General features: G+C 39.9%; 1 protein-coding gene across 3 annotated transcripts; it reads right to left on the bottom strand.

Moving 5' to 3' along the window:
* On the bottom strand, positions 1–25,592 carry SDAD1 (SDA1 domain containing 1). 3 transcript variants are annotated; one of them, XM_030877904.3, is made up of 22 exons: positions 25,364–25,592; positions 22,993–23,097; positions 22,428–22,526; positions 20,324–20,434; positions 18,293–18,364; positions 18,104–18,204; positions 17,086–17,143; positions 16,482–16,556; positions 15,212–15,313; positions 13,913–13,982; positions 12,808–12,911; positions 11,129–11,186; positions 9,968–10,026; positions 9,281–9,357; positions 7,938–8,035; positions 7,755–7,831; positions 6,816–6,945; positions 5,251–5,345; positions 4,969–5,159; positions 4,777–4,861; positions 3,413–3,574; positions 1–1,582 (listed from the first exon to the last, which is right to left on the bottom strand). In XM_030877904.3, exons 1-22 carry the CDS (start codon positions 25,451–25,453, stop codon positions 1,535–1,537), a joined length of 2,067 nt encoding a protein of 688 aa, XP_030733764.1. In that variant the 5' UTR covers positions 25,454–25,592; the 3' UTR covers positions 1–1,534. The 3 variants fall into 3 exon arrangements, 2 of the variants coding, with proteins under 2 accessions (XP_030733764.1, XP_030733765.1); XR_009564037.1 differs by having other exon boundaries at positions 1,567–1,582; positions 3,413–3,512; XM_030877905.3 differs by lacking the exon at positions 25,364–25,592 and having other exon boundaries at positions 2–1,582; positions 22,428–22,599.
* Positions 25,593–26,914: the final 1,322 nt, after the last annotated feature.

Raw genomic sequence — 26,914 nt, forward strand, 5'->3', positions numbered from 1 at the left:
AAGAACAGAAGTCAGAACACAGAACGGACTGGGCTCTTGGCAGCTAAGCGGGGTGGGAAAGTCTAGGGGAAGGATGGAAGTTCCGGGCATCATCACAATCTACACAGCAAAGCTACAGACCCTAGGTAGCTGGCCATTTTGAATTTTATTTACTTCTCTCTGGAGCTAGACACATAAGGAGACACCCAGTTCAAAAATGCAAAGAGAGAAGAGAGGAGTTTCAGGTCTGAAACGTTCAGACGTGCATCGGACACTTCCTGTGAATCGCTGAAGCTGCTGGGGGTTGACTGAGGGCTCCTCTCACTAGGCCAGTGCAATTTAATCAGTAAACCGCAAGGTCTTCATAACTAATCCCCAATGGTATGGGGCGTCTTAGGAAAAGTCACAAAGTTTCATTCAAATAAAACTGAAGTTAAACTGAGAAAGTGAACAGAAGACGCTGGAAAAGGAGTAAGAAAAGTGGTCTTAGAAGCTGCTGAGTGGGCAGAAAATTGCCTTTTCCTCTAGCTTGAAGCAATTTCCCCAACTACCACACTACCTAAGAAATCTGAGACAAAGGGCACCAAACTATTTCCAAACGCAACAACTTGCAAACAGCTGACCACGGCTCTCGTGCGGTGACCCCTGAAATCTACTCAAGCACACCTAGTGAAGGGAGACAACACACACCACTCAGCACAGAGTACCTATTTGACATTAGAAACCTTTTATTGAGTGAGACATGGCAAACGGTGGGATGAAAATATTACAGGGTGAAGGAAGGCTGAGGAAACCAATCTAATTTCTTTTTCCTCTATGGAAGAATGAGCAGCCCAAATGATGAACTGAGGCCACTCCAAGATTACTATTTATACGTAAGGCAATGTAAAAAGCAAGGTTTTAACCAAAAAGCCAGTATCTGGCATTAAAAAAAAAATTACATCTTTTGGATGGATGGACTAAAAAAGCTATATTGTCTACCCAAAACCTGTACAGCAGGGACCTGTTTTCAGCAGGTAAGCCTATTTACAAGTAAGATCCTCTTACTCTTGTAACATTGTCCTGTTTTAAGAGAATGTATAACTCCCATCCCCTGCAGAGTTAGTCCATAAGGCCTCTGTGACCCCATAGAAGCATGAACCTATCTCTACTAGAGAACTATTTATACAACACTGTAAATACACAGATACATACTTGCCCCTTGCCCCATCCTACAAACAGGCTATAAATACCTTGAGTGAGGAGTTGTGGCTCATTCAATTTTATATCTTCAGTGACAATTAATAGGCACTCTCTCTCTATATATATATATGTATTTTTTTTTTTGCATGAACACTAAATGAAAATGATTTTACAACACCATTACTGTTTACATTTCAAACATTCCCACCCCTACCCATCTCTAAAATAAGAACACCAGAAGCTACCAAGTTTACTGTGGTTTTCACAATATAGTGCTTTTGGACTTTTTAATGTAAACATTCTAAATGTACTAGTTTTCAGAGTAATGACACGAATTTAGCATTCTCCCTGGAATGGAAAACTTGCTTGGAAGTTACTTCATTCTTTTTCTCTTTTTCAAGAGAGCATCTCGTAACGCCAGCTGGAAGATTAAAAAAAAAAATGTAAATGTGATCTACCGAGAAAGACCACAGGACCAATGTTCACAGCAAACCTATGAACGTCCTTATAAAGTCTTACAGTTCCCAAAAGAAAACAACAGAATATTAAATAAAAGATTATTAAGAATAAACCCAAATTATAAAAAGAAGATAACCAAGGTCAATGTATACATCTTAAGTGTGTGATGGATCTGATTCCATTAATCCCCAAGCAACCACCACTCTCTGAGTCCTAGAAACTTTAAAGCATTTTTTGGGGTGGAAGCTGCCTGGCTCTAATCAAGCTTTTTGAATTTTATGACTTTAAGTTACTGACTCCTTGCCTTTAGCTCAGATCTGGGTCTTGGTATGTCTTTGTAGATATGCAGAGTAACTGGGACGCTTATGGTAGAAAAAAAAAATCAACCAGTGCATTTTAACCTAATTTGCGTGGCTAAGAAGGTATTTCTCAGATTCAGCTATCTATGTCTTATTTTCTCATTTGTAAAGTCGGTTTAATCACAGTACCTGTTCATATTGTTCACGTGAACTACAGCACATATCCAGTGAACTAACTTCCTCTTACAAAATTCTTCAATCTTTGAGAGAAGTATTTTATACTGAAAGAGGTACTGACAGGAACGAAGCAAGGCTTCTCTATCATGCCAAAAAAAAAGCATGCTAAAAATTAGAGGAAGTAGGGGCTGGGGGAACACCCCTAGATAACATGTAGCAAGGTCACAAAAACCTCAAAACGAAGCAAGGCCTGCCAACTGGATGGTCATTATTTCCTCGACCCAAAAATCTTATAAAGGGCAGGGGAAGGATAAACTAATGAATTTAATCAATTCAACCACGCATTTAAATTGAATTGGCAAAATTCAGACTATTTAATGGCACCTTTCCTTTCACCTAAACTTTCAACAAATTCTAATCAAAATTACTGCCACTTTATTACTTACATGACATTGTTGAAGAGCTTAGAACTAGAATGATTAAATAAACAGAGTTAGTCATACTGACTTGGTTCCCACACCTATGGAGCCCTGCCCTGGAGAGCTGGCTGTCACATTCAGGCCTGGCAGGCTCATCCTTGGCTTGCAATTTAGGAACGCTGGTTCAGAATGTGGCACTACTTTTCCCTTGACCTGACTTCCTAGAGATTCTTCCTAGTACATTTAGATATACGCTCTGGTACACTGGCAGTAGAGGAGGATATAAAAACATAAATTTGTTTTACTACAATGAATTATGAAATAAGCAAGCCAACAGAGCAACACAGGACTACCCATCAAAGACTGAAAATGGATAAAACACAATTCCAAAGGTCTGTAAATATAATGGCTTTGCAGAAGGGTACACAGAGAAAGGATCATGCCAACAACAGAACTGTTAGTTTGTACTGCTTTCCTGAAACTGTTACTGAGATATTACCACATATAATTATTGCTTTTTGGAAAAAAGTACCATATAATAAACACTCAAAAATTATTATTCAGTTAATTTCGATATATTTCACAGATGCAATGTCAAGAGAATTTTAGCATAGGAATGGACCTCAGAGCTCATCTAGTTTAAACTCCTTTATTTACAGAGAAGGAAAATCGCCTCCCTTTGGTCCCTTTGGTCACACAGCTGAATCTCAACAAAGTCAGGTCTAGGATTTACAAGCCCTGACCGCTTTCCACCTCTCCATGCTCTCCAATAATGCACCCCATTAATCCTAAGACACACATAATACAAGGTTTTAGAAGGCACAACTCCACTCAAATGTAGAGAAGTCTTAGAACAACAATATCACTCTACCCAGTCAAGCTTCAAGTTGAGCTCACCTGCTTTTCTCGGAAGGAACGCTTATTTTTTGACCGGACGTTATGACTATACCGCATCATCATGAAGTTCTTCTGCTTTTTCTTCTCCTTATTCGTGGAACTGGAAAATGGATTCATTTTGGTTTTTCTCCTCACAAATTCTTTTCGGTCTGTTTTTCCAGCCTATCAGCACACACACACAAAAATACCACTGCAGGAGTTATCTCATCAACACACACGTCTCCTCTGTGCCAGCTCCGCTGGATGCCAAGGACACTAAGGTGGAGGGAACACACAGTCACTGCTCCCCAGAGACTCAGTTCAGTCCAGGGGAAGAAATGACCATGATGTGTTGTAATTGGGCAAGGGGAGCTCAGTGGAAGAAAAGGTTTCTTAGAGGCCAGAGGAGCCTAGGAGAGAGGGAGACCCTGTGAGCTGTTTTTTGCAGGATGAAGGCCTTCCTGGTGAGGAAAGGAGGGAAGGAGGGAAGAGTAGAGCATTTCAGGTAGGAATAGTATATGCAAAGTTGCAGTGGAGAAAGAACATGGGTTTTCAAACTTATCTAAACAAGTGTCAGTACAAATGGAATAGAGGGTAATGTGGAGCCCATTTGGAATGGCGTCTGAAACAAGTCAAGGTAGAGAAAATGAAGCTGGAAAGGTAGGCAGGCTGCAGTCGCAAACAGCCACAGGACTTGCCTGAGGCAGCTCTAACTGTCTCTGGCTTTTCTTTAATGACTAAACATTCCCCTGCTTTTCTCGTAGCTCTGGTAAATGTACTGAGCCTCCCTGAGACCGTGAACATACAACTGTGCCTTTCTGTGCTCTACAGCTTGTCTTAGACGGTGGTTACACATGTGGCTATCAAGTTGTTAAAACTCATCTAACTGAACACCTCTTATCTGTGACTTTTATTCTATGTTAATTATACTTTTATTTAAAACATTAAAATAAAATACTGCAGGGACTTCCCTGGTGGCGCAGTGGTTAAGAATCCGCCTGCCAACGCAGGGGACACGGGTTCAATCCCTGGTCCGGGAAGATCCCACATGCTGCGGAGCAACTAAGGTGCTGCGCCACACAACTTCTGAACCTGTGCTCTAGAGCCCGCGAGCTACAACTACTGAGCCCACGCACCGCAACTGCTAAAGCCCGCGCACCTAGAGCCCGTGCTCCACAACAAGAGAAGCCACCGCAATGGGAAGCCCACGCATCTCAACGCAGAGTAGGCCCCGCTCGCCGCAACTAGAGAAAGTCTGCGCGCAGCAACGAAGACCCAATGCAGCCAAAAAACCCCTGCAGTTCTGTGCCTATACAAGTTCTGAGTCATATTTCACTTTATCTGCTTTCTGTTTAGACAACTAGGCAATGACATGCCCCACTCACCATTGCAGTTGCTAGTCTTGTCTCCTTGTCAGACTTTGGCTTTTTATGAAGGCGTTCAATGTCCCGAAGAGAAAGTAACTCACCCCTGGGGTGAAGGAAAAAATGTAATATGTAACAAGGATGGAATTCCTTTTCCTAATACTTTCATAATCACGTGAGCTGACTGAAGACCTGGCGTACACACTGTCTTACCTGGGCTCCTCATCACTGTCTATTTCGATGTATTTCCTCTTTTGGGCTTTCCCAGGGGCAGCGTCGAGTTCTTTCCTCATTTGGGCCATTCGGATTTTCTGGAAGTCTTCCTGACTTAACACTCGGCTAGTGCTGACGGCCACGGCTTTGGCTTTCCGCTCCTCCAAGGGCATGCTGTTCAGCTTCTCAGACTTGAAAGGACACAACACAGGCTTAAACGGCTATTAGCTCCAGTGAGGGCGTAGCCCCTCAACACTGAGAAAAGGACATTTTAGGACTCACGATTTCTTTCTGTTCTTCATCGGAAGAATGGTGCACGTCAACCCATTCGCCATCAGAAACTGCCTCGTCACTGAGACTCGTGTTTTCCCACTCATCTGTGTGAAAAAGAGCACCCCATTAGCACCCACTTTATGTTGAGTGTTCATGGTACACTGAGATAAATCAAGCAAAAGAAAACTTAGGTAATGAACCTCAAATAGATGCTCATCAAGAATTGAGCAGTATTACTGTTAAATAAACCACATCAATTTAATTAAGTCAAGGAACGGAGAATAACCACTGATCAATTATCCACCATGAGCCGAAACTTTACAATCTTTCTCTAACCCTCGTGACTCAACAGAAGAGGAATAGAGTCCAGAGTTAAGTAACCTGCCCCAGGCCACATTGCTAGAAATGCAGCCTACACTGAAATTAGGAAAATCATATATGACTCTAGAGCCTACATTCTTTCCACCGAACTAGCCATGTCCATCAGAACTGTACTTGTACATTTACAGTGGCCACATACAAGTTATTTAACTTGTCTAAGCACATTTATACGTTTGAGAAATTAGTTAGAAACAAGTCATTCAGAGAACCAAGGTAGAAACTTTTGGTTGTATAAGAAGCTTGTAGACACCTCAGTAAAGAGGTATCAGAGATCCTAACGGAGCTACCACAGTAAGCTTTCAAAATGAAGGATACCTGCAGTCTCTCAGCAGATGCCCATGTTCTGTAAGACAGTGTCCCAGCTCTTAGGCATGGCCTACACAGCCACTCACGTGAGGCCCCACCTCTATCTCTAGTCTCATCGCCTTGTATCCTACATTCTAATAGTTTCCTAAACCCTTCAGTACTTTGCTCACAGTTTGCCTGGAAAGTCTCCACTATACTACCATTGCTCACTAATCATTCCCAATACGGCTCATGGGTCACGATTTCCTTGAAGCCTTTGTTGAACCTCTGAGGTGGACCTGACCTCTCTCCAGCCCTTATACCCCACTCCAATCATAAATCCTGTTAATGATTTATTAGCTGTTTATGAAAGACCCTCAAGGACAAGAACCGTATCATTCATCTTTGCTTTGACAGTGGCTGGCTCATAGCTAATGCTTACGAAAGTTTTGTTGAAATAATGAAGGGATGAACAGGAAGAAGAAAGGACCCTAGCAACCAATGCAGTAAGTGCTAACCCCGGAAATGAGAATGGAGTTCCTCAAGCATTCTTTGACCAGTTCAACAAGCATTCTCCTTCAACAGGAGGATCGCTATAGACTAATCTTCATTATTTTTTCTAGGCAACAAAAGAAACCCATTATCTTTCCCAAGTGTCAAACAGCATGCCCTTGATAAGGGGCAGCCAATCTGAAGGACATGAAAAGGCATTTCCTACACCAGAATGTAAATTCTCTCAGAGCAGGACCATGCCCATTTGACCTTCAGTGCCCGTAACAGAGCGTGGCACATAGTCATTACCAGGAAGCATCTGCTGGATGAATGTCCAAACAATATAAAGATTTCAAGATCAATACAGATATAGTAGGAGTGATTTTGTCCTGAATAATGGTGAAACAAAAATGAACCTTCATCATCTTCAGCATTTTTTTCTTCTTTTTCAACTTCCAGAACTTCTGCTCCTGGAATGTAATCTTTAGCATCTAGTTCTCCATATTCTTGCACTCTTGCTTCTATGGAGGCCTCTGTAGGCTTACCCTAAAGGAAAGGAAGTAGTTTTTAATGAGGTGCTTAAACTGCAAAACATTATTCATGAAAAGGATTCTCCAGGATTATGAATTGAGAGGGAGAATCACAAAAAATGGAAGCAATCGAATGACAAAAACAGTCCACCAACGTCTTGGGTCAAAGTAAATCCCCCAGACAGAACTTTGCCCACTGTTTTCTTGCTTTCTTCTTCTATTTTTATTTTTTTTTTTTTTTTTTTTGCGATATGCGGGCCTCTCACTGTTGTGGCCTCTCCCATTGCGGAGCACAGGGTCCGGACACGCAGACTCAGGGGCCATGGCTCATGGGCCCAGCTGCTCCGTGGCATGTGGGATCTTCCCGGACCGGGGCACGGATCCGTGTCCCCTGCATCGGCAGGCGGACTCTCAACCACTGCGCCACCAGGGAAGCCCCTTCTTGCTTTCTTCTGATCCACCTCAGGAAACTTCAATTAAGTCTTGAGATCTCTCCTTCTGTTACATACATGCATCTTTCTCTGTCCCAACTTGAAAGAGGTAGTATCTGGTTAGGGAACAGCCTGTTCAATGCTGGCATCAGTTACTGACTTCAAACAGTCTAACAGGTCTATAAGAGTCATTCAACCTCAAACAGCATATACCAACTATAAAACAGTTAAGCAAAAGTATTCAATCAATTTTATTCTGAGCTTAAAGAATAAAACTACATGTATCACCAATACTCCTAATGGAAGCATCAGAAATACTCAAACTCAAATTGTAGGAAATTATCCTCACTTTCTGAGACCAAATCCTTGATCAACATATGTATGCTTCACCTACCCGGAATTTCTTCTGTAACATCTGAGGATTCAGTGTTCGGAAGAGCTGAATCAAAGTTCTAGCAGACATCATCACATCTGGAAAATAATACCTTTAATTAGAAACTTCAGAGCAAAGAGTCTATTGAGGTAAAAACGAACTACTCTGTACTCTTTGATCTACTGAGAATAACACACCACTTACTCTTATCTTTGTGTGTTTTATACTGAGCCAGGTCTTGGAGAAGTTCTTCAGTCATGGCTAGAGGACATCGAGCTGTTATCTCTTTTATAGCATTGATTCTAAAAAAGGGAAAAAAATAAATTAAAACAAACAAAACACCCCCCAGCAGTTTCATGTGGTTCAACCTAAGAATATTTTCTAAAAAGACTAAATCAAAAGGAATGTAAGTTGGGTTTTATAGGTCTTAGGTCTTTAAAACTGCAGCATGGTAGAGTGTGAGGGTGGGGAGCCTCAGAGGGCTTTGATTCCAGACAGTTTACTGCCATTTCCTCTACTAGAAGAATAAGAAACAGTGTCATCTCTGTAAAATACAGGCATACCTCAGAGATATTGCAGGTTTGGTTCCAGACCACTGCAATAAAGTGAGTCACACGTATCTTTTGGTTTCCTAGTACATACAAAAGTTATGTTTAACTATACTGTAGTCTATTAAGTGTACAATAGCATTATGTCTTAAAAAGTACGTAACTTAATTAAAAACTACTTTATTGCTAAAAATGTAACCTTCATCTGAGCCTTCAATGAGGCATAATCTTTTTGCTGGTGGAGAGTTTGAAATATTGTGAGAATTACCAAAATGTTACACAGAGGCATGAAGTGAGCCAATGCTGCTGCAAAAATGTCACCAATAGACTTGCTCCACACAAAGTTGCCACAAACCTTCAATTTGTAAAAAAAAAACGCAGTATCTGTGAAGAGCAATATAGCAAAGGGCAATAAAAGGAAGTGTGCCTGTATATGATAGCAGCATCTATTCGCCAACTCTAGGGGAGATAGTACTAGGTCAAATAAGGAAAAGTTAAAGGTCTTTAGGGCTGTTATCCCAGCAGTATTTTCCAAGGGAGATACAAAGCAGCTGTTCAGCATACTGCTTAGTTCTCAGGACAGATGAGTCGTCCTTAAATTAGTGTCACACTCATTAAGTGCTTTTGAATTAATCAAAAGGGCCACTGAACCGCCCTGGGATTAAAAAATGATTCCATAATGAATCATCTGTTCCAGGGAAGATAGGAATTCAGGGTAGAAGACAGAAGAAAAACATTTAGATTGCCACACAAGCATTCATTTGAAAGAGGGAAAGCTAGTTAAAAAACAAAATGTTGATTAGAAGGGCAAATATCTTTTCTCTGGCTCAAAATTCTGACCAATAAATTAAAAATAGCAAGCCTGCTGAGAAGACTGAAGTGTACTTTAAACTGTTTTTGCAGAGAGCACATAATAGATGAAATTTTACATCCTGGTAATGGAAAGCAAACCCAGTGCGTTACGACCATACCCACTGCCCACAGCCACATTCTACATACCCTACTGTCATGACCTCTCCAGAGTTCTTGTCGGTTACAAAATTGTTGGCCACAGTCATGAGCAATGACTGCATGATCTGAACGGGAGGGAGAGAAAGGATATGAGTGCTGGTAAAACGTCTACACCTACTCAAACGCTTGACGATGAAGGGACCATAAACTATTACAGTGGAAAACAGCCCTCCACCTTCGGTTTGGGAGTTGGAAGGATCAAGACTGAGGAAGACTGAGAAAAACATTCCACTCTGGGTTTCAGCCTTCTTCTTAGCTATCCTCAGATTAAATTTGGCTTGCCTTTAATATTAGTTTTCAACATGGATTAAAAATTGCTTTGACCCACGATCCTCCAACACTATTTGAATCAAAGAAAGAAATGATCAGTTTTGAATCATAATCACTATAAATTCACTGATATTCTTGCCCTCCCCAGCATAAAATTTGGCAATTAAACAAAACCAGAATTCTCAACAACTTGTCCAAAATAAACTTTACTTTCTACAGTAAAATGTTTTTACTTCTATGAGTAAACTTCTATGGATATCTCCTTAAGAGCTAGTGTGTCTTCTACTCAGTTTCAAAAAGGCAGGGAGGACGGTAATCCCTGTGGGAAAAGCCACCATGATATACTTAGTGGCAGGGCTACGTATGCACTAGATCCTGACAGAAGTAAAGTTTAAGAGTTCTCACCTCTGGGGGTACTAAGTGATGAGATGCCTGTGCAGCAAACAGAAGGATCTTCGTTACTTCTAAAAAGGTCAGAGATGGGAAAGGCCACAGTTTATTGCCCTGCCCTCAGGACCACGGCAAACATGGCCAGCACACGCTGGCCGTAATGCTACTGCTGCTTCCTCTGCCCCAACACCCAACCCCGACATCTGCATAGCTCACTGCCTCGCTTCCTCCTGGCCCTGCTTAACTGCTGCCTTATCAAAGTGATTTCCTGACCACATAATCTAGACAGAACTCACCCCAGCACTCCCTACTGTCCTCACCTGCTTCCCTTTTCCTCAAAATACTTCCCGTCACCTGGACATACTACACACAGCACTCTGTGGATCTTCCTCTAGAATATAAGCTCTATGAAGGTGAGGATGTTACTTTGTGTTCACTGGTGTCTAATGCAATGCTCAGACTAGAAATCACTCAATCAATGAATAAGTACAAACACATATATACACACACTCTCCCTTTAAAGGGGCAGCATGGATAAAGAACAAGGCCTCTGGCAAAACAAAGAAGTGAGGTGAAGCCTAATCAGCCACTGTTTGCTGAGTGATCTTGGTCTTTTTTTTCTTTCTTTCTACACCTCTCAGGATTGAAGTGAGGATTAAATGAGATGACTGTATGTAAAGTACTTAGCACAGTGCTTGGCTCATGTTGAATGTTCAATAAATGTTCATTTCTTTCCTACCTTGGTTCAAGTTCAAAGGCAAAAACAACCATCTCTTCCTTCCTGCTTTCATGTTGCTTTTAATTAAGAATATAAATGAGGGCAATGAAAGCAGTAAGTTAAACCCTGGTATCTATAATGAAGTTACAATAAACAGTCAAAATTCTTTTTTAGAATCTTTCACATGAGTATTTATAGTATTACAAAAAGACTTGCTTTGAGAAACCAATTTTGTTTTGGTGTTTCCCCCCCCCCAAATAATTGTTTCTTAAAGTTGATAAGGAGAACAATTACCTCATGGCAGAATCTGGAAAGAAAACATACAGGTTTCTCTCCTTGTCTCTGAAGCAGAACACCCTTCACTCCTAACTCTTGTCTTTAGTATTAATTCCAGAACAAAAGACTCTGGATGGTTAACCCCAAGGCCACCAAAGGAACATGGCAAGTGGAAGCCTTACCTCTTTGGTGGGGCTGCAGAAACCTCTGCACAAAGGGGTAGAAGTTGAAGAGAAAAAGCTGTGGAAAGAAGAATGCACTGACTTTAATATGTATCTAGCTGAGCTGTGGAGTTTCATTTCTCCATGATGCAATTATATCACCAAGCTCAACTAACTGGGAATCATTTTTTTACTTTCTTTTTTTCTCAACAAGCATTCATGCTACAGGATGATTCAATGTGCTGTATTAACCAAAGAAAGGAAGGCCTTGTTGCTATCCTATTATGTCAAGGAAGAAGGAAGTGTACTCAGAATAAACCAGGGGGTGAAAAGGCAGTCAAAAAGCAACTTTCTTTCAAAAAAATTGCAGAACCAATTTTTTAGTCTTCAAAGATAATAGTAACTCAAATCTGAATAGTGCCTAGTGTAATCTGATCACCAAAAAACCCACAGTCTAGTTTTGTTATGGGATACCAGTCCAACCACACTGGAGGAATTACTCTGAGCTCCATATTTTAGACAGAAACCACTAACACTCTGGAGTCTACCTAGATAAAGGAGACAAGGATCCAGTTATTAAAGCAATTGTAATCTTTAACTTCAAGAAGAGAAACTCTGGAGATGGCCTAGTCTTTTTCAAAGTTCATCATGTGAGAATAAATTTTTTTTCTATTTTAGCCACAGAGCAAAACCAGGACCAGAGAAGTAAAAGGGAAGACTTGGGTTCAATACAGAGATGAGTGTTCAACTGTAGCCAGCTGTGAAACTCCAGTATCATTTCCATCAAACTATGCTTGAATTAAGAATCACTTCTGCTTTTCCACTGAGCTCAGATTCAGTTGTGACTTGAAATTGTTGCACAAATGTAACAAGAATTGACCTGGTAATCCTGCTTTAGAACTGCAGCCCATGTAGAAAAAGCAATTTATTCACCAAAATGTTAACTTTTTCTTAAAGAAATGGAATAAGTACATTTGTTCATTTTTAACTTGATATAGGTCTATACTGTTTGATTTTCAATGAAGGAGCCTGTTTTACTTCTTGTTTTTTTTTTTGAAGAAAGCAACACATTCAGTGATGACCAGAACAGCACTAGTTATAAGAGCAAAACTATAGACAACAACCTCAATGGTCATTTCTTCATGGGCTGAATTTCTGGGAATCCCTCCTTTTCTACAATGGCAGTTAGTCTGAGTATGTGTGAGGTTTCCATATGTATACACAATATATATACATTATACCACCAAGGAGCTCTTGCAGTCTAATTTAATATAAAGTGAATGACCAGAGAATTCAGCTTTGCAAACATGATCCTCCTGCTAGAGTGGGCTGGAAGTCAGGAAAGCTATGAAGGGGTAAACTGTGAAATGTAATAACAGTTCATAAAAATATGTGGGCTCTGTTGGCTCAGGAAAATGTATAAGTGAAACATAGATACAATAAAATAAAAAGTAGAAAAAAAGAAAATAGTCTGTCCATAAACTGAATACATGTACAATTCAACATCCAAACTAAGTGACAAGAAAACAAAGTGACAAAAACAGCTATTTTCAGAGTGAAAGATTTTATCCCTTTGTAAACTGTATGGGTTTAAATGGTTTGGGAGGGTAAAATTAAGCCACTGCTCTACCTTACCGTCCTTTTACCAAGAAAAATTCCACTTCTAATATCCATCAAGAGAAACATAATGTAATTCAAACCTCGTGAATTCCCACCAATCTGGAGATGAGGTTCATGAGCATCATCTTCACTTCAAACCTCTCCTTAGAGCTCTCTAGCTGCTTCAGTAGTTTTTCTGCAAAATCTGGAAAGGAGAATATCAGAGAAGTATACTGTGGGCCCATGGTCTATACAACATAATCTAGCAGGTGTAGAGAAAAGCAGTAGTTTGGTCACTGGCTCTGGTATGGCTGTGCCTGAAATCACTCTGCAGAACCAGGACGGTAAACACAGCGGCATGACCGAAGGTGAAGACTCACACACGGGCAAATATACCTTCAGTGGTGCCCAAAGTTAAGTCTTAAGGATTTCCAAGATTTTTAGCATCAACATCTTGAGTTACTGTTGACAGATGCTCCACTTATAGCTCTCTGGGGCCCTGCTTCTCAAAGTGTGGTCGGCAGACCACCAGCAGCTGTCCACCTAATAGCTTGTTAGAAATACTGAACTGCAGGCCCCAACCCCCAGACCTACTGAATCAGACAGAATCTGTACTTTAACAGGATCCCAAGGTGATCAGTATGTGCCTTAAAGTCCGAGAAACACTGACCTAGAGGAAGCGTCAGCAAACTAAAACTAAAATACAGAGAGCGTTTAAAAGCCCCACTGCCCAGCCATACCCCATATCACCTAATCGGTCTCTGGGAATAACAGGACCCAAGTACCAGTATAGTTTTATAAATTCCCCAAGTGATTCCAATGTGCACTCTAGTTTGAGAACTAGTGTTCTGAACAGGGTTTCCCAAACTTTTGGTTTCCACATACCAGTTGAAAAAAAAGGGACTAATAAAAGATTGTCAGTTTTTCATTTGGTCAAGCACAATGTCTTATAGTACAAGTACTATGTTATTAAAGACATGAATTGCGAAGAGAGCTGTTCCTCTATATTTTTCTTGTTTTGCTGTGGATTGGGAATCACTGCTTTGGAATAGAATTCTCTAGGCTACAACCAATAGGTAACAACTAAGCATTTACTGATTGTCTATTAAGTGCCAAGGATTTTATATTCCCTGGTAACCTTGAAGGTAGGAATCTAAATAGGCAGATAAAGCCAACAAGGAACTTGGGAGGTCATAATTATAGTACCTTGGGGATCATGAATCAAGTGAATAGCTGAAAAGTTAAACACCTCCGGTTTTTTTTTCTTCTTTTGTTTCTGAAAGAAAGGGAGAGGAAAACATTTACATTCTGAATTACAGTGAAGAGGCCCTTGGGATTAAATGTGCTAATGTGCTAAAGGCTGTTATCAAGTCCATTACACTATTTATATTTATTTATTTTCCTTATTTTTTTTTTGGCTGCATCGGGTCTTAGTTGCAGTACACTGGATCTTTTGTTTAGGCATGCGGGATCTTTTCCTTACAGCATGCAGTCTTCTCGGGTTTCTCTCTAGTTGTGGCACGTGGGTTTTCTCTCTCTAGTTGTGGTGCATGGGCTCCAGAGCATGTGGGCTCTGTAGTTTGCAGCACACGGGCTCTCTCATTGAGGCATGCGAGCTCAATAGTTGCGGCATGCAGACTTAGTTGCCTCGTGGCATGTGGGATCTTAGTTCCCCAACCAGCAACTGAACCCATGTCTCCTGCATTGGAAGGTGGATTCTTTACCACTGGACCACCAGGGAAGTCCCCATCACACTAATTAAAAAGAAAAAACAAAAAATCTTTGTTCCAAAAACCTTTCTTGCAACTAGAAGAACTAAAGGTGGTTTTTAAGATTAAACCTTGGGGACTTCCCTGGTGGCGCAGTGGTTAAGAATCTGCCTGCCAATGCAGGGGACACGGGTTCGATCCCTGGTCTGGGAAGATCCCACATGCCTCAGAGCAACTAAGCCCGTGTGCCACAACTACTGAGCCCGCACACCACAACTACTGAAGCCTGTGTGCCCAGAGCCCGTGCTCCACAACAAGAGAAGCCACTGCAATGAGAAGCCTGAGCACTGCAACGAAGAGTAGCGCCCGCTCGCCGCAACTAGAGAAAGCCTGTGCACAGCAATTAAGACCCAATGCAGCCAAAAAGTTCTAGCTATTAGCACCTGTGAGACTTAAAGAGATTTGGAAATATGAACATTAAAAAACACACAAGGACCAAATTAATGACTTTCAAATAATTATTACAAAACAAAATGTACTTCATTTGCATACTCTTCTGAGAAGACATCGTGATCAAAACAAATGAATTTAATCAAATTAATTTATTCAAGCCACAGATCTTGCTAGAGCTGAAAACGTTTATTCATCTAAAAAATTAGTGCTTAAAAAGTCATCACACATTTCTAAGTTCTTCAAAATGCTATTTTCTCTATTCCAAATGCTTAAAAGCTTTTCTAAAGAACACATATTCTGCATTCTAACGATTCCTATCTCATTTCCCAGCTACAAGTCTCACCTTGAGGACTTTCATAGCCTTTTCCAACTTTTTCTTGTTTTTGGAGCTTTTCTTCCCTGTGGCATACTGCACTAGCAGGTCTCTTGCTGTTGGTCCTTCATCCTGAAGAATAAACTACTTTGTAAAACTATAAACAAGGAAAATCTGCATAGAAGCAAGGAATAACCCTTTCAATCACTTCTTTGTACTTATATTCTTTGCATGCAGCTATTAAAAATAAACACAACTTTAAAAATTCAATGAAAAACAAATTGGCCCATCTGCAGGAACAGGTACATACAAAGATTTTCACTGCAACACTGACTTCTGTTTTCATTTTGCTTTTAGTTTTTATTGAAGTATTAATATACAGAGAGAATGCAACTTTGTTTTTATTTGAAAAAGGAAACTGGAAACAAATATTTATCAATAGGGAAATGCTTAAACTATAGTACATCCATTTTCTGAAATATTATGTGGAGGTTAAAAGAATGAGATAGATCTATATGTACTAGTAGAAGAATATCTAAATGCACTGGTATATCTATATATGTCATCACAAAGGAAGCAGGTTGCAAAATAATACATATATTATTTATATGTTTTAAAAACAGACCACACACATAAGACAATATGTATACACATCCACACAGAAATGCATGGGAAACGAAATGGTTATCTATGAAGAAGGAACTGGGAAGTGGAAATAAGAAAGGATCAAGATAACTTTTATCTATAGTATCTGAAATTTTGTACAGTAAGAATAATGTATTGTTCATACATTATTTACTAAAGTAATAACAAAAGGTGTTATCCCATATTCTAGTACTCTTGTTACCAAAATGCTAAAATGGGAAGGGAGTTTCTTTTTAATATTAATAAAAAATATTTTTTAATAAAGAAAATTTCATGACATCATAAATCCTGTTTCTTCCTTTTAAAGATGCTGTACTACCCTTCTCCCTTTCTCCACTCTAAACTTCGATGATGTCAACACTCAACCTCAAAAATATATTGGCAGTAATTTTTATTCTAAGTTCATATAGTGAGATATAGGTATAGCTTTAGCACCAAGAACAAGGTTGAATGAATCTAAGTTTTATTAGTTACTTAACCAATCTTTCTGAATGTAAGTGACAAGTTCTAAATAGAATAAAATCTCAGCATGGCAGCACTCAATAAAGGATAAAGGTAGCATCTAAGTCTCTTCCCAACTTTTACAATCTATACTGAAAACAATAATAAAATCTGCTAAACTGTAAAGTTCAGAAGTATCTATGGTTAAACTAACCTCAGATTCTGAGTCACTGTCCTGTTTCTCCTCTTCATCTTTTCCAAGGAAGAACGTCAAAGCAGCAACTAATATCTAAAGACCAATTCAAAGGCAATTACTCATCCCAGCTTACAACAAAGAATAAATACTTTTGTCTATATTTTACACATGCATATGAACTAGGATCTGAAGAAAAAAAAAACAAAGAATGGTAGGATTTGGGCTCATCTGTCTTAGCCCGGCTCTACACAGTTGTTATCCTTCAAGTAGAAAGTCAGGAACTTCTACATGCCCCCACAAGAAAAGTGATATAGCCCCTCTAACAGAAAGTCAAACATGTCCTTAAGTTTCTTTCAGCTGTGCCTGAGTCCAATAAAAGAGCAGTCAAGAATTACAGAGGAAAACAAAATAAACGCTAAGGCTATCGTTTAATACCAAGCATTTTAAAAACTCATAATTTTGCGTGACTCCTCTAAAGCGCAGATAAACCAGGGAAGCAGCCTAAGCACGAGCAGCATGTCCGCACACCACCTCTTCCTTGCATACCCATCTCCTTCACCTTCTAGCTGGAGAAGCGGGCTACTCACAGACAGTGCCTTCACACAGCCATACACGTGCTCACCTTGGTGACCTTAGAGAAACATGCTGTGGTGATCACATTGACAGTTTTGGCATCATTCCTGGGGGAAGACAGTTGAGTGCTTTAAAGTGAATTTTCATTCGACTGTATTTGACAGCACAGACAATGGCACAAAATAAATAAATATTTCTAACATGTTAAAATTCATAGTTTGTAATATTTCAAAAAGTCACGGGTTGCTAAATAGTCAACTACAGGCAAACATTTAATTCAATTTTAGCCCAGTCTTGTGTCAGAAAATTATGCAGCCATTCAGATGTATTTTTTGAAGAATTTTTAACGACATAAAACCTACTCAAGATAACTGGGGGCGGAATAAAAAACCAATAAACAACTACAATACAGCAAAATTCCAACCATGCTTTAAAATTCACATTAAAGAAAAGACAGAAGGAAATAGCATAAAATATGAACTGATTATCTCTAGGGGGTGGGACTATCAATAATTAAAAAAAAAAAACTTTCTAGCTTCTCCAAATCTGCTGCTGCAACGAATATTACTTTTATATTTAAAAAAAAATTAGTGAATAAGAAAAGCAAAAGACATGAGTTGGGACACTGTACCAACAAGCCAAAGTTTATGAAACATGATAATTTAAGTATATAAGGTAAATTGATTTGAAAATCTTCAGAGTAGAAAGAGCCCGAATTTCAGTCAGACAGATCGGGTTTGAATTTCAATTCTGCCTTTTACTAGCTACTAAACTTAACTTATGAACCTATGGGTTTCATTACCTATAAGGTGGGAATAATCCCAAATAAGCTACATTACACTGTTCTGAAGGTTGAATGAGGTAAGGCATAGTGCAAGCGCTCAAGAAATGGTAGTCAATATTGTTATTAGTCATTTGGATTGCCTCCATATTTTAACTTCCAACTTAATCTATGGCAGAGATATATTAAAGGGCTCAAAATCAAGAAAAATATTTGTGTATGTGTTCTGTGGCAATTACAAATGAATAAAAGACTATTTCGAAAGAGACAGGTACATAGATATTACCAGATGTTTCTTCTGTAGAGTTCAATCATCACATCCAAAGATATCTTGGCTGCAGTTGCATTGCTATCTCTTAACATGGTATACATGAAATTCTGCAATACCTGAAGAAAAAGAGGAGAAAGAAGACTTAATAAACTGCACGATACTGTAGTACAATGCTGCAAACATGGAAAACAAAAGAGTACTTACTACATTCACTTTATTGTTCTTGTGTTTTGCATTTATATTCTTGATATCAGTCACAATATGAGTATATAAAGTCTGAGGAAAAGAAACAAAAACATACACACATTAACCAACATTTCTAACCTTGCCTAATTTGGAGAGAAATATAAATGTACTGGAGGATTTAATTTTGCCCACTTTTCATTCTATCACAAAAGAGACCAAAAACAAATAAAACAAACAAAAAGAAGCAGGTAAAGCAAAATGAAAGTTACCCTCAAAAGGTTAAATATGAAGTTATATGATCCAACATTTCCACTCCTAGTTATATATCCAAAAGAAATGAAAATAAATTTCCAACTAATGTTCAAATATTCATAGCTGCATTATTCATAACAGCCAGAAAGTGAAAACAACCCAAATGTCCATTAATTGATGAGTGGATAAACAAAATGTGGTATAAACAGACAATGAAATATTATTTGGCAACAAAAAGTAATGAATACTTACATATGCTACAACATGAATGAACTTTGAAAACATTAAGTGTTTTCACTTAATTTTCACTTTCACTAAGTGAAAGAAGCCAGTCACAAAACAATTACATATTATATGATTCCATTTACACGAACTATCCCAAGTAGGCAAATCTATAGAGACCAGAAGTACATCGGTGGTTGCCTAGGGCTGGGACAGATGGGAAAATGGAAAGTAACTGCTAAAGGGAATGGTGTTTCTTTTGGGGGTGCTATAAGTGTTCTAAAACTGACTGTGGTGATGGTTGCAAAACTCTGTGACTACACTAAAAACCCCTGAATTGTACATTTAAATGGATGCATTGTATGTGAATTACATCTCAATACATTTGCTTTTTTTGTTTTGTTTTGTTTTGTTTTTACAAAGGAAAGTCGGGGCTTCCCTGGTGGCGCAGTGGTTAAGAATCTGCCTGCCAATGCAGGGGACACGGGTTCGAGCCCTGGTCTGGGAAAATCACACATGCCACGGAGCAACTAAGCCCGTGTGCCACAACTACTAAGCCTGCGTTCTAGAGCCCGCGAGCCACAACTACTGAGCCTGTGTGCCACAACTACTGAAGCCCGTGTGCCCTAGAGCCCATGCTCCCCAACAAGAGAAGCCACTGCAATGAGAAGCCCAAGCACCACAACAAAGAGTAGCCCCCGCTCGCCGCAACTAGAGAAAGCCCTGCACAGCAACGAAGACCCAATGCAACCAAAAATAAATAAACTTTAAAAAAATAAATTAAAAAAATAAAAAGGAAAGTCCAAGCCCCTAACTGCATGCAAGACAATATTGGGATTTTTACAAATATCAATGGTACCCAAAATATGTTCCCCTGGATCACTTTTATTCACAAGTTAGTCCAAGAAGTACAATTGCTAAAATCAAATGGTTGCAGTCTCTTAATATTTTGGAAAAAAAAAAAATTTTTTTTAAGTTAATGTATGTAAACTTTAGTTTCTCTTTCTTAAAATTCTTTCATAAATCTTCAACTTCTGGTCTTACTTATACAAGCAAACACGAAGTCACAGGGAAATATTAATAACAAAAAAAGTCAGTTTTGGGGGGAAGAGGTTGGGAGTGGTTACAGCCACGAGTGTCCAGTCCATGCTCTGATTTAGCTGGTCAGTACAGCATAGCGGAAAAGGGCTTGGGTTCTGGAGCCAGGTTCCCTGGGTTTATGTTCCTGCCTCACCACTCAGAAGCTGTGTGACCCTGGGAACATCACTCTCTCTCTCTGTGCCTCAGCCTTTTCATCTATAAAATAACAACAATAACCCCTATCTCATGGCACTTTGTGAGTAAACGAATACGTAAAATGCTCTGAAAATGGTAACCTAGCAAAAAGTAAACAATAAATGTTAGCTATCACCATTATATTGCATGCACACAACCGTCAATTTTTTTCCTATCAAAATTATTCTTAGCTGTATCCAATAGTATGAAGCATCAAGAGACTCCAAATGCTATACGTTTCATGTCACTGCAAGGAAGAATGAGATATGGAGCGGAGCGGGGAGTGATTTTGCTCTTTACCTTTCGAAGGAGCTTATCGTGGCAACGTAGAAGTTCAAAGAAGAGTTCTAGCAAACTTGATGGATTGATGAGATTCTTATTTCTCAGCAAGATCAAAGCTTTGCAAAATGTCTCAGGAAGGAAAAAGAAACATACTATAAGATAATGATAAAGTTAGGATGAGAAAATGGAGCAAGTATATCCCCAAAGCACTTAATGTCTTCTACTAACTAGGCATAATTCTAGGCATGGGAACAGAACAGTCAGTCTCTGCCCTCATGGAGCTTACACTGGGGGTGGAGCAGAAGAGGGGACAGGCAAGCAAGTAAGCATATCAACAGGTATACCTCATATAGGAAGGAAATAAAACAGGGTAATATCATTGATACATAGTGACTGCAGGAGGGCTCCTTTACACAGGAGGTCAAGGAAGGGTCAACATAGAAAAACGCAGTGATCAGTAAATCCACAGAGATAAGAAAGGTGGGTTACAATAACATAACACACTGAATTGGGATAATCAAACTGAATTTGTGACCTTACAAGGCATTCTTTTGAAATACAGTTTGTAGTAAGAACGGCCCAATGGTAGCTGTAGCACCCTTGCTTACCACCAACTTTCACAAGTACACTCTAAAGAGGAATGCTAATTATACAGACTCAATCCCTTGCTTCCTAGCAACGTCCTAATTATTTTTAAAAACCCACTAGTCATCATAAAACACTATAAAGAAATATACACACATTTAATTATTTAATAATGCCTGCAGACCAATCTGGTTGGGTACTGTTAGCACACAAAACTTAAAGAAGACCTAATTACTTGGAAAGACACTAAGTCTCCACACTCAAAATCTCAAATCTGTACGGCCCACAAGGACTTGACCTAAGTCTTGACCTAAGTAAAAGTCTTCTGTAATGGTTCAAGTTTGAAGCCTATTAGGCTGTGCTGCCAGGTCCCATGTCCCAACTGAGAGTTAATCACAGACTCCAACCTTGGCTTGTCTGAGATGGTATTCTGTTTTTTTTTTTTTTTTGGCCTGATCAAATGAAGATAATCCTAGAGAAGTATAAAAATTGAAGAATTACAGAAAGCCTGGGAAAATGCAAGAATAAGAAACAAAGTTGAATCTACAGACTTAGCATTTTTATAAGTTTTGGTAAAGGATATTAGTAGGTTTTGAGATCATAATATTTGTGTAAGTTCTACCAGCTGTAAAGGTGTTTGAAAAGCTGATATATAAAATTTGAAAATGCCTCTGGTTGGGTTCCCTAGAAGCAGAACCCAATTTATTACAGAGGTCTGTCCAGGGTGTTCTCTCTTCTACAAGGGAAGTAAAAGAAGCAGGATAGGGCAGAGAAAAGATGGGCAAGGATGTGTCCTTGGCTGGAGACTAGCTTTAGTCTGATTACAGAGAAGCCTTGAAGCACAAACTGCAACACAAAGTTGGACCTTGGGAAGGGTTGGGCTTTTGAACCTCTGGGTTAGTCAGATACCACCTGTGGGCTGGGAGGGCCACTTCCCAGGTGCTAGGGCTCCCATTTAGCTGAAGACAGTGCTCCAGAGAAAGGGCAGCTGGGGGCCATTAGCAGCCAACATTCCCCGCGGGTGGGGGAAATGGGAGCACTGGCCTGGTAAAGGGGATCCCAGACAGGACCCAATGTCAATCACTAAGGTAACAATGTTTAAATGCTCAAACTGGCCAATTAATAGATAAATGTCTAAACTAAGCTTTATAAAAACTATAGGTTATAATTAGGGTTCTTCATGCATTTGAGATTTGAATGACTAGAAGGAATCACCTAATCAAAAAAGGGAAAAGAGCATCTTGGCAGCGTTAGCATACTGGTAGAACTGAGAGATCAGAGAGAGGAGTGCAGCAGAAAAAGAAATGAGGTCAAAAACACAGGAAGGAAGCAAATCACGTAGGGACTTACACGCTAAGTTAATAAGTTTGAGTTTTATTCTGTGTAAATGAGAAGCCACAGAAGGATTTTAAGGTACGGGTGACACACTGATTTACATTTTAGAAAGATGTTTAGATGACAGGCTGTTCTCCTTTAAACACATATTATACGCACACGGGAACACAGCACAATTTATCAATCCAACTACTGGTCCTACCATTCGGAGATCTGGATCCAAGACAGTGTGGTTGTAAGAGAGAAGATCTTTCAGCTCTTGAGGAAAGTTACTTAAATGTTCTGGATAACAGTGACCAATCTGTAACAAAGCAAAGGCTCTTCTGAAGTTTTTCTTTCTCTCCTATAATTCATATGCACATATTAAGGATGTTCTGCAAAAGGAGAATAAAAGGCTATGTTTCATAGAAGTAGATGGCTCCAAACCATCTATTTTTCTTCTACATGCTAATCTCTCTGACCCCTTTCATATTTCCTCTAGTTTTAGTAAAGTATGTGACATGATTCAGAATCTGCTTTTATGATGAATTTGAAGAAAACAAATAGTTTGAAAGCTTTTTTGCTCCGGTTGGTTCTGTGAAAAGCTCTAGTGAAATCCTCTAACTGAACATAAGGAGGAAATAAAATCTGCAAAAAGGGAAAATTAATTTTCTTTTTTAAATTAAGTTTCCGCTCCCGAATGGAATGAGGTTGGGTGTAAGTGAAAAATATTCTGCAAGCTGTGTGCAACAACTGGTCTTCGTTTTACTCAAAAATTATCTTCTTACCTGTGCCATAAACATCACCAGCTCTGCCAGTTCTTTGCTGGGTTTATTTGGTTGTAATTTGAAAATCTCCACATTGGATTTGTAGTGATTATACTGCTGTAGAAACTGTAGAAAAATAAAATTTAAATTGGTCACCTTCTATTATAAGACTTTCTCAGTAGAGAATTAAAAATTACTTAGAAATCTTTGATAATGGCATTGAGAAAAAGATGTGGCAAAGGTATGTAGAAACACTATGTTTTCCTTATCAGAATTCTTCAAAATGAGTTTTGAAAAATCTGCGCACATTTTGGGTAATCTAAAGACCCTTTCCCTTACCATTAGAAATTTAGGTAGTAAGGTATAAAGAACAGTAAAACAAGAGTCAAAAACTGAGATCTGGCTCTCTACTGCCATTTACTATCTAAATGACCCCCTACTATATTGTCCATGTATATAGAGCACTAATATCTGCAGAAATATGTGAGTCAGAAAATGTAAATTATAATTCAAGTACACAAAGCTCTCCAGTCAAAATTCCCCTTCTTTTAAATAATAATTATGATTTTATCCTGGAGTTCTAGATAAGATGTGTTAAAAGGCAAAAGCAACAGACACACAGAAATAATAATAGCTTCCATTTATTCAGCACTTGCTATGTGCCAAACTCATCATGTACATTATTTCATTTAATTATGTTTAATCCTAACAACAACCCAACAATCTAATGCTGGAACTCACAAGGCCTCAGTTCCACACCCTACAGCTACTCTCATGCCTAGGCCACGGCTTTAAACTATGTGTATATGTGTTAGATAGAGTGATAGGGAGAAAGGAGGAGAGGGGGAAGGGAAGGGGAGGGGGAGAGAGACACTCAGAAGGAGAATGAGTATTTCTTTCTTTCTTTTTTTTTTAATTTGGCTGCTCCAGGTCTTAGTTGCAGCACGTGGGAGCTTCGTTGTGGCCTGTGGGATCTAGTTCCCTGACCAGGGACTGAACCCAGGCCCCCAGCATTGGGAGCGTGGAGTCTTAACCACTGGACCACCACGGAAGTCCCAAGAATGAGTACTTCTTTATATTACCAGCCCTAACTGGTTCAGTGAGCTCCAAATTGAGGTACAATATGTGTGAATTTGCATAAATATTTGTTAAGTGAATGAAACAGTAATCCTCTGTAGGTATTATCTCCTTCTCACAAATTAAAATACACGTAGGCTCAAGTGGTTAACCCTCTCTAGTTACACAATTGGTCAACAGTTGGGCCGGGATACGGAGTTAAGTTTTGAAACCATTGCATTTAAATACAGCGCTGTACAGACTCTCAGCTATTACTTTGGCTAATGGTTTACAGTGCTTTACACATCTCAAAGCCTCACCTATATTACTTAACTTCTTGTATTTGTTCCTTAGTCTTTGTTTCCACTCTCTTGAATCTTTGGAAAGTCTCTCTCTACTGGTGACCTAAACCACTGAGACTGCTATTTGTTAAAATGTATTCACATAAATATTTGTATGTGAAAATTTGGGGGAGGAGGGAAATGAGAAGGGCAATCAAAAGATGAATAATTGTGTTAGCCATCTGCACATACAAGTAACTGAAGCAAATACCTGTTTAATGCCGATCAGAAAAATGGGTGTCTGAAGAAAGCACTTGCCAAAATAATGTAGCAAAATCATCACTTTCATTTTGTCATTTCTCAGCTCAAACACCTTTAATGTTCACAATTTGTATGAGGTCAGTATACAAAGCCCCTCACGGTCTGGACCTAATCTAATTTTCAACTTCATCTTTTCCTGAGGTAAATTCTCACACCCAGGTCATGCCAGCTTCCGATGAGACTGAATCCTGTTTTTTAACTAGATAATACTAAGCTCTTATGTCTGTCCCTTATACTTGAGAATACTCCCTCCTTCCCAACACAGTCCATGGAACAGAGCGCGGGCTCCCGGAAACAGACGTCGGAGGAAAACAATCTAAACAAAAGTTTCATCCACTGTTACAGACTAATTCCATTTAGAGGTTTCAGAAAAGAAAAGGCTTGAGAAACCTGTCTGGAAGTCAGAGGTTGGGGGTGGACCATTTGTCTCTCGACCTCAGTGAGATCGGGAGATAACCCCTAAAGCAAAAATGAGGTCTTTTAAATGGTGTTTCTGTGGCAGCAGGGTCTATGGAGCAGGCAGAAAACCCAGACGGGCAGCAGATTTCAAAAGGTGGGGAACGAACCCTGTGGCATGTCTCTCCCTTAACCCCTTTTCTCCTCTCGAGGAACCCCTGAACTTAAGAGCAGAACACGAGGCGAGCCAGGATCCCTGCTCCACTCCACGCCTCCCTCCAGCCACTGTCTCAACCAGCCGCGTCCCGGCTTCTAGCCTCACCGCGCCGCATTCCTACCTCCTCCACGTAAGCCGGCGGGTCTCGCTTGATCAGATTCTGTAACTGCGGCAGGTTGCTGGGCAGCTTGTTATTGTTTCTGCTAGACATGTTAGCTGCTGACTGGCTCCGCGACGAGCAGTTTTAAGAAAACCCACACCGCTGGCAATTGCCGAGAGTCCCAGCTACGGCTGGGAGTCGTACTTCCGAGTACGACCGGAAACAGCACATGGGTAGTTCGGCCGGCGGCGCCATCTTGGCGCTTAAAGCGAGCTGGACTACGGGAGCCTCAGAGTGTCAAACTTACTCTCACGGCGAAATGCTCTATAGTGGTTTTTACGAGGTTTTTGCTTTTTTCCTCGATCAACCGCTGCTACTGTCTAGCGTTCCTGAAATAGTCTGAAATGCAAAGACTTTTTTCACACACATTAGTTTATTTCATCATCCTGACACTCTTATGAAACACAGATGAGAATTAATAGTTTTTATTAAAAAACTCACAGCCTAGGGCTTCCCTGGTGGCGCAGTGGTTGAGAGTGCGCCTGCCGATGTAGGGGACGTGGGTTCGTGCCCCGGTCCAGGAGGATCCCACGTGCCGCGGAGCTGCTGGGCCTGTGAGCCGTGGCCGCTGGGCCTGCGCGTCCGGAGCCTGTGTTCCGCAACGGGAGAGGCCACAACAGTGAGAGGCCTGCGTACCGCAAAAAAAACAAAAAACAAAAAAACTCACAGCCTAAAGTTAGACGCTAAAAATATCCCTGGGGAGTTGATAGCACTATCCAATTTTGGAGAGGGGGAAAAAGGTCAATGAGGGGCATAAATTAGTTTTCTTGTATATTTTATTGTTTTTTTAGTACGTGGGCCTTTCACTGTTGTGGCCTCTCCCATTGCGGAGCACAAGCTCCGGACGTGGGCTCAGCGGCCACGGCTCACAAGCCTAGCTGCTGTGCGGCTTAGTGAGATCTTGCCAGACCGGGGAATGAACCCATGTCTTCTGCATCAGCAGGTGGACTCTCAACCACTGAGCCACCAGGGAAGCCCTTCTTGTATATTTTAAATAGCTGTTCTTGTGTTGTTTTTAATTGTTTCAACCCAATGTAACCAAGGGAAAAGGGTGTGAACTGAATAAAATGTAGTCATGTTGGTTGTTTTAAAATGCAAATGAATTTGTATTTAAAAGCCAACTATTGTTATAACCTTTGTAAGTGCTGTTCAGCCAGAGTTTTAAATTCAGATCCTGGTCATTTGAAGAGAATACATTTCCACAGTTTCATGGTGTGCAAAAATAAATATGTGGAGAATGAATTAATGAAATAGAGTGTTGTTAATATAAAGAGACGCTTGATCCCTCACTCTGTTTCAAGCCCTTCACTTGTATTTAATCCTGAGAAGAGCCCTCTAAAATAGGTACTATAATTATCCGCACTTTGCAGATGAGGAAACAGGTTCAGACAAGTTGACTGCTTAAGTTCATAGCAGGTGAGGAAGCTGGGATTTCAATCCAGGCAGTCTTGATTGTAAACACATGAGAAAGAAAAATGTAGCCTAACAGTTGTAAGCTGGTAAGCTGGTCTG

This window comes from Globicephala melas, chromosome 5 (assembly GCF_963455315.2).
Source record: "Globicephala melas chromosome 5, mGloMel1.2, whole genome shotgun sequence".
Classification (NCBI taxonomy): Eukaryota; Metazoa; Chordata; class Mammalia; order Artiodactyla; family Delphinidae; genus Globicephala; species Globicephala melas.

Coding starts and splice junctions, on each gene's coding strand:
- SDAD1 (XM_030877904.3), bottom strand. CDS start 25,453: ATGTCTAGCAGAAACAATAACAAGCTGCCCAGCAACCTGCCGCAGTTA. Junction 18,365..20,323: donor ACGATAAGCTCCTTCGAAAG/GTAAAGAGCAAA, acceptor TCTTTTCCTCAG/ACTTTATATACTCATATTGT. Junction 11,187..12,807: donor GATTGGTGGGAATTCACGAG/GTTTGAATTACA, acceptor TTCTTTCCACAG/CTTTTTCTCTTCAACTTCTA.